Source organism: Elephantulus edwardii, unplaced genomic scaffold (genome assembly GCF_000299155.1).
Source record: "Elephantulus edwardii isolate Elephantulus edwardi_28Jun2011 unplaced genomic scaffold, EleEdw1.0 scaffold00039, whole genome shotgun sequence".
NCBI lineage: Eukaryota > Metazoa > Chordata > Mammalia > Macroscelidea > Macroscelididae > Elephantulus > Elephantulus edwardii.
Genome location: NW_006399789.1, coordinates 15,646,287 through 15,654,977, shown reverse-complemented (window position 1 = coordinate 15,654,977; position 8,691 = coordinate 15,646,287). Strand labels below are relative to the sequence as shown.

Below are 8,691 nucleotides of genomic sequence, written 5' to 3'. Positions count from 1 at the left end.
ACAACAACAACAACAACAACAACAACAACATATAATAATAAGGAGCTCCGCTGGCATAGTCCTTACTGAGCTGTGCTACTAACCCAAGGATATTTGAATCCACCAGTGGCTTTGAGGGAGAACTGTTCATGTACAATTTATAGCCTCTGCAAGCCTGCCAGAAGGCCATCTGTGAGTCCCTTCTGACACAGTGGCAGTGAATTCCTGCATTTCAGAGTTGTGATTCTAAGCTACCTTTTCATGATAAACCAGAATGATACTTGATATTATTTCAGATTGCAAGATGTATACTATTTTGTAGTCTGGCGTCTTTTAGCAATTCCTGTTGCATCTGTGCTAGGCTGTATAGTATGTACCTGGATGCTCTGGAAGTGCTCTTCTGTTCCTTTAGGCCAATCTGTGCACTCTTGGACCTGGAACAAAAACTCCTCTCATATTCAGATTAAAAGGAATTGAAGTATAGAATTACTTTAAAGACTTTTCTTGAGAGGACCAATGTACTCCATTACATATTAAGACTTTCTGAAAAACAATGAACTTGTAAAACACTACACAACATGGGGGACCCTTGAGCACATCATGCTCAGTGCAATATCTCTGTCATGTAAGGACAAATGCTGCATAGCACCACTGTTACAAAGCAGGTCTGACATGAGGGGTGGGGAGAAGAATAGGATAAGAGTGGTTAGCAAGAACTGTCTAAAAATAAATATATGATTAGACATTATATGTACCACAACAGCCCAGAATAAAAGACATATTGTAAAGAGGACTGGGTAGGGGAGAGGTAGGTAATTGTGCAACAATGAATGAATATTAAAAAAAAAAGTAAACTGCGTTAGGGGGAAGGGAGGGCAGGTTGGGAGTAAAATGTTCAACAATGAATGAATGAAAACCCAACTTCTATGTAAATGTTTGTTAAAAATCACAATTAAAATAAAATTTTCATGAAAACAACTTTCTAACACCTCCGCCCTTTTAAATGACTTTTTACTTGACTTTTTGATCTCTAATCAGTCTTTGACTCATGCTTTGGCCCTTCTCTTTACGTCTTCTTAGAAATGAGCCATAGACAGACTCGAAGCTCTCTTTGCTTTTTCCCTTCCTCTCCTGCTCTCTTTCTTCTCTCCTATTTCTCTCCAGGCACCGTCCTCCTATTTATTATGAATATTACTATTTATACTTCCTCAAGCCCCCTTGGTTTGTTTTTTTTTTTGTAGCATATGACCTAGAGAGACATCATTTATGCTTTCTTTCCCATGTCTGTATTTTAATAGAGATAATACTAATATCTATCTTTCAGAATTATTCAAGACTTCATTGTGCTTATGTGGGCTTCAGAAAGCATATATAAAAATTCCTATTTTCCCCAAGCCTTGTAAGCACACAATCCAGGTTAGTTTCTCTTGTTGTTTTTCAAATACTGCTTTATTATTTGCATTAGGCAGTGTGATACGACAGCAGGGTGGAAGAGTAGACATTGCCCTCAAAGAGTTGGAAGAGTCCTCATAGCACAACAGTTAAGTCTTTGGCTGCTAACTGAAAAGTTAGGGTCATAGACTCCCCCAGTAGCTTCATGAGAGAAAGACCTGTTAATCTGTTCCTGTGACAATTATAGTCTAAAATACCCAGCTTTGACCTTTGTAGTCATAGAACGCGTAAATATTGATATACTAGGCATTGGTGAAATGAGATGCAGTGGATGGGACATTTTGAATCAGACAATCGTGATTTACTATGCCAGAAATAAAAAGGTGAGGAAAAATGGGGTCATATTCATAGGTAAAAGGACCATTTCCAGATCCATCTTGGAAAACAATGTTGTGATCAACAGGTTAATATCCATACACATGCAAGGTATAGCTGTTAGTACCACCATCATTCAAATAGGTGCACCAACAAGCAGAGCCAAAGATGAGGAAATAGATAATTTCTACTTAATTTTGCAGTCTGAAATCAATCAAGCATGCAACTAGGCTGCACTAATAATAACGGGTGACTGGAATGCACAAGTTGGGAACATAGGAGAAGGATCAGTCATTGGAAAGCTTGAGCTTGGCGACTGGAATGAGGCTGGAGATAGAATTTTGTGCAGTCAATGATTTATTCATTGCAAGTACTTTTTCCTATGAACCTGGATAGAGGATGAAAGGCACCCAAGTGTTGAGGACTCTCCTTCATAGGGTCGCTATGAGTGGCCTGCGACTCGACGGCACTTAACAACAAGTACTTTTTATAAGAAACATAAATGGTGACTGTACACTTGGACCTCATCTGGTGGTCTGCACAGGAGTCATCTGTGGAAAGAATCAATGAAGAAGCTCAATATCAGCTGTGAACAATAGTCCAGGTGCTGATTATGGAACAGACCATCAACTACTCATATGCAAGTTCAAACTGAAGTTAGAGAAAATGCAATCAAATTCACAAGAACCAAAATTTGACCTTGAGTCTATCCCACTTGAATGAAGAAACCATCTCAGGAACATATTTGCAGTCTTGTACACTAATGAGCAAAGGCCAGATGAGCTCTGGGAGGATGTAAAAATATTATCCTTGAAGAATGCAGGTCATTAAAAAGACAAAGGAGGAAGAAAAGACCAAGATGGATGTGAAAGAAACTCTAAATATTGTATTAGAGCGCCAAGAAACCAACACAAAAGGGAAGAAATCAGGAAGTTAAAGAGCTGAACAGAAGATTTCAAAGGGGAGCTAAGCAAGACAAAGTATAACAAAATGTGCAAAGAGCTGGAGTCAGAAAATCAAAAGGGCTAAACTTGCTTGACATTTCTTAAGCTGAAGAAACAGAAAAACATATTGAAGGCTTGAGTTGCAATCCTTAAAGATACTGTGGCTAGACTACTGAATGGTCCAGGAAGCATTAAAAGAAGATGGAAGGAGTATGCAGAGTCACTGTACCAAAAAGAATTGGCTGACACAAAAGAATTTCATGGAAACAACATACGATCAAGAGGCAATGGTGATGAAAGAGGAAGTTCAAGCTGCTCTGAAGAAATTGGCAAGAAACCAGGCCCAGAGGAACTGATGGACTACCAGTTGACATATTTCAGCAAAGAGATGCAGCTCCGGACATGCTCACCAAATTGTGCCAAGAAATCTGGAGGACAACCACATAGCTACCTGATTGGACAAGATCCATATTTATTCCTATTCCAAAAAAAGGCTGATCCAACCTAGTGTGCAAATTATTGAAAAATATCACACATAAGCAAAATCCTGCTGAAGATCATCCAAAAATGGCTTTAACGGTACATTGACCTAGAAATACCGGAAATACAAAGCTGGATTTAGAGAAGGCTGTAGTACTAGAGACAGCAGCTGGATCTTGGCCCAAAGCAGAGTATCAAAGGAATATCTATCTGTGTTTCATTGACTATGCAAAGACGTTTAACTGTGTGGATCACAACAAATTGTGGCTAACTTTGAGAAGAATGGGAATCCCAAAACGCCTAATTGTGCTCATGGGAAACCTATACTTGGACCAAGAGGCAGTCGTCAGAACACAGTGAAGGAACACTATATGGTTCAAAACAGGAGAAGAATGTGTTGGGGATGAGTCCTGTCTCCATACCTATTCAGTCTGTTGTGGAGCTGATATTTTGAGATGCTGTTCTTTTTGAGGAGGAATTGGGATTGGGATTGGAGGAAGACTCATCAGCAACCTGCGTTATGCAGATGACACTACTTTACTTGCTGAAACTGAGGGCCTGAAAGCATTTGCTGTAGTCTGCAATAATGGATTGAAGGTCAACATCAAGAAAACTAAAATCTCATCACTGGGCCAATTGACCCCGCCATGATAGAGAAGAAATTGAGATTCTTAACAATTTCAGCTTGTTCAGTTCCACAATCAAAACTCTTGGCACCAGCAGTCATGAAATGAAAAATTAGAAAAATCTGCTGTCAGGGACCTCTCCAGAGTGCTGATGAGCAAGAATGTCAGTCTTGAGACCAAGGTGCACCTGATCCACACCATTTTCTTCGCAATTGCTTGCTATGCATCAGAGAGCTGACAGTGACCAAAGATGATGGAAGATGAGTTGATGCATATGAGTTGTGCTGGAGCAGAGTATTGAACATATTGTGTACTGCCAAGAGAACTAACAGGTCTGTCCTGAAGAGGGTGAAACCAAACTGCTCCTTGGCGACAAGGATTTTGAAGCTCCGTCTCACATACCTTGGTCATGTTGCCAGGAAAAACTAGAGCTTGGAGAGGGATATCATACTTGGAAGGATCTAGGAACAGCACAGGAGAGGGAGAGTCCAGATGAAATGGGTTGACACAGTAACTCAGGTAATGGGGGTAGGTGTGTCAGAGAGTGTGAGATTGGCTCAGGATAGAGCAGGATTCAGGGCTATTGTGTATAGGGTCACTATATGTCATAGTTGACTTGATGGCACATAACAACTACAACAACAACAACATATTTATATGAACTCAGTGGTACTCAACAACAGAGTAGAAGGAACTGGGACTCCTATTAAGACTTCTTAGAAACTAGTGTATTAGGAATGTTTTATGTAGCAGTCTATCAATAGTCTTTTACTGAGTGTCATACAAGTAACAGATTGTCTTGGGAAATATTGTTCTAAGATCTTTTAAATAACTTTGTATCAACAAAACACTGGTTCCTCTGTGAATGTCTTCTAGATGGAAGAGAATAGAGAAATGCTGAAGTTGGTACAATGGAGAGGTCCGATCCAAGAGAGCATCTCATGATTTGCCTGGTCACATTTCATAGATTACAGAAACAATGTTCAAGATAAAATTGCTACTCGGGTGTGGGAATGTTCTCTGCTCAAGATTCAAGGTTTTTTCGACTCTTCTTTTTACTAGGCTCTCAGAGCTAACTGCCTTTCCTTTCTTTTCCTTTCCTTTCCTTTCCTTTCCTTTCCTTTCCTTTCCTTTCCTTTCCTTTCCTGTCCTGTCCTGTCCTGTCCTGTCCTGTCCTGAGCTTGTCTTTTAATTGACTCTAATTCAGTTTCAGCTTTCTCTTTTTGATTTCTCTTACTACTTTTGCTGCTCCAAATCCACTATACCAAACTCACTGCCATCATATAGATGCATGCTCATAGGGATCCTGTACGACTCCTGTTCATTGCCATCAAGTCAGAACCAGTTCATAGCTGACCCTCCGGTGGGTGTTTAGAAGCTATAAATTGCAATCGAGAAGATTGCCCACCTTGCTCTCATGGAGCAGCTGGTGCACTTGAACTGCCTGCCTTTGGGTTGTCAGTGCAACTTCTTACCCACGAGGCCACCAGAATTCCCTAAATGATCCTATAGGAAGTTGAATTGTCCATAAAGTATCGGGGGTTCTAAATTTCTTTTCAATCTTTTAGTATTTATTTTTCATTGCAATATATTACAATATAAATCAATCCAAAATTTTAACAACTAGGACATCAATTTTCCCCTTATCCATCCTCACTCCTCTACTCCCGCCCTTCCCGCCTTGTAATCCCTGTCCATGTATTACTAGTTATCCTTTTTCTCCCCCCTTTCATGGAGCTCGATGTATTTCTCATAAATTAGGTCACAATCCTAGAGGCAAAGCAGGGTCAGGTGTCCTGAGCGCACAGCCAGGGGTACTGGGTGCACGGTCACAAGTAGGGCTGGTCCCGGGACAGCTCCCATAGCTTCACTGGAGGGGCCAGTGTCATTGCCTTCTTCTCAGCAGCCATCACTGAGCTCTCTGTGGCTTGCCTGACTCCATTGCCTTCTGGGAGAACATGATGACCGAGGGCCATCGCGAGTGCAATAGTTAGTAGTTGTTGGAGAGCTTATAGCTGGGGCCCACGGGGAGCTTGGGTGGAGGCTGGGTTCGCTTGGAGATATCCTGGTAGCACAGTTGCACCTTCACCTGAAGGTCTTGCCTGGATGCTCAGTTCAGCAGTCACTGGACAATGCGAGTGGCAGACACCATCTTCCGTCCATGCTGAAGGGGCCGGTGACCTATTATTACAATAATGATCTTACACAGTATTTGTCCATATGAGACTGAATTTGTTATTCACTTAGCATGGTGCTCTCCAGTCTCTCCCAAGTTATATGGGATATTTCAGAATTGTTGCTCCTGAGTGCTGTGTAGTTTTCTGTTGTCTGAAACAAAGCACTTCTGAAAAACAAAAATGAAGTGGGAGGTATAGCAGTCCCTCACCTCAAAACCTATCACACAGCTCTAATAATCAAAACAGCATGGTACTGGTACAATGACAGGCATATAGACCAATGGAACAAAAACTGAGAACCCAGAGTAGGTCCATCTCTCTGTGGTCAACTGATATTCCACAAGGAAATAAAATCTATCAAATGGTAGACAACAACTTCTTCAACAAATGGTGCTGTCAAAATTGAACTGTTTATCTGCAAAAACCTGACATAGGATCCACATCTGACACCATACACAAAAATAAATTCAAGGTAGGTCAGGACCTAGGGGTAAAGCCAAAAGCCATAAAATTCTTAAGAGACAAACTGGACTAAGCTTAGAAGGCCTAACCTATGGTATAAAGAGGCTGACAAATACAGCCAGAAATACACAATCTGGAGAGGATAACATTGATTATGAGACTTTCTAAAGACTAAATCAATGTGTGCATCAAAATAGTTACCCAGCAGGGTGAAAAGAAAGCCTACTGACTGGGAACAAACATTTGGTAATACCATCTCAGACAAGAGTCTCCTAACAGAAGATTACAGAATACTGTAGGGCCTCCAGAAAAAAAAGACTGATAACCTAATTACAAAATGGGCAAAAGACATAGTAAGAGTTTTCAGGATGGCCAACAGACACATGAAGAAATGCTCAAAATCTGGCAATAAGAGACATGCAAATCAAAACCACAATGAGATATTATCTCACCCCAGTAGCAGTGTTTTTTAATTTTAATTTTGTAAATAAACTAGAATAATTAAAAAATGAAGCCTTTTTAGGAAAGATCACATTTATAATGACCCAAAGTCATGATTCCAAGGATAAGTATTTGAAAAGATAACTTTTTACATTCAGTCAATAATTCACATCTATAAAATGAGAGTGGTGGCTATGGTATTATTTCATTGGGCAAAGGTTGAGTGATTTTTAAACATTTCTGGATTACATTAAGCCTGCCATGTCGGTGGTCCAGGATACCTCAGAACACACATACAAGCAGGTAAGCATTTGTCTAGGAAGAATGTTGACATTGCTTTAGTTTTGATTGTTTATTACTTTCTATTTATTTACATTTTGTCATAGGAAATTTTACCTGCTCTTTATTTTTTGTGTTGTGTTTGAGTAGATTATAAAAGGAATGAAGATCCTGCAAAATGAAGTAATACAACAGGATAAGCGGTTGGCTCAAGCAATGGTCGGAGATGGTTCATTTCATATTACTCTGCTAGTGATGCAGTTGTTAAATGAAGATGAAGTTAATATGTGAGTAATATATTTTTTATTGAATATTTTATAAATTTTTACTCTAATATGAGTAAACATAGCAGAACCCTGTTATTAGAATTTAAAAAGAATTTTTTGTAATTTATTCCAGTTAATCCATGTGCATGATTAACTATGTAAATATTCTTGATAATCTAGACTTTTTCACTATGTTATTGCCATCAAATAGTACCCTTTGTTTATGCAGTTGTTTTATTCATGCTTGAGAAGACCATGGCCTGGATTAGGTACACCTTTGTCTCTAGACTAACATCATTAAAATTAAAGTAAAATAGGTTGTGTAACTCACTATCTGTGAAAAGCCATAGTACTTAACTTGAGCATACAGTTTCATTTAAAGCAAGTATCATGAATTCTTGCAACTTACAGTAAATGTACAAGAAGTGTTCTGTTATTATCTGTTCTAATTCACAGCACATAATGCAGAACAATATAGAATTATATACAGTGTATTTTTGATTGAACAGAAATATAGTTAGGAAAGGTCAAATTTAGGATATGGGTATGGAGATAACAGTGCTAAATGTTGACATTACCAAGGCTTTCATCATGAAGTATTGCACATTATGTTCTGATAGGGTAATGGAAATCAGTATGGAGGGCCAGGATGAATATCCATTAAAAATTATATATACTATTGCTCTGAAGATAAAATTTAAACTTTTAAACCAAAACATCCTCTAAAGTCTACTTAAAAACAAACAATAGCTTAACTAATTAAAAACGTCTGCCTTGAGAATTATGTTCTTTGAAGATTTTATATATGCATCAAACTGACAACAATAGCATGGAGTTTATGTTAGTGAGAAAGAAGAACTCAGAAGAGGAGGACTAGAGTGGTTGCATAACTCAAAGAGTAAAGCCAATGCCAGTAAATTGTTCATGTGGACACCGTTGGTGTTTGTTTTGCTGTGTATATTCTCAGCAGAAACAAAAAATAAACATATGTGCAAGAAAGCTGTATGTATTTAGGAACTGAACACACTCTTTGAAGATCAGCTGTAAGAAAAACAACAGTCCAGCATATAATGTGGATTTTAAAAACAAAGTTAATTTTAGTATCTAAACTTGTTCTTTCAGAACAAGAACTTGTTCTTCAGAAGAGTCAAGTACATTTAAGACCAGAGGGCATTTGCCCAGATGGAACCTGTGCCTCAGAAGCATCAAGTATACTTGAGAGCAGAGGGCCTTTGTCCAAAATAAAAATTGAAGAGGCAAGAGGGCTAGG

General features: G+C 38.9%; 1 protein-coding gene across 1 annotated transcript in view; it reads left to right on the top strand.

Moving 5' to 3' along the window:
• The window catches only part of AKAP7 (A kinase (PRKA) anchor protein 7), a 184,675-nt gene that overhangs the window by 30,019 nt on the left and 145,965 nt on the right, over positions 1 to 8,691 (top strand). The window contains exon 4 of the mRNA XM_006885026.1: positions 7,306 to 7,442. Coding sequence (XP_006885088.1) covers positions 7,306 to 7,442 — 137 coding nt within the window. The remainder of the gene's footprint in view (positions 1 to 7,305; positions 7,443 to 8,691) is intronic.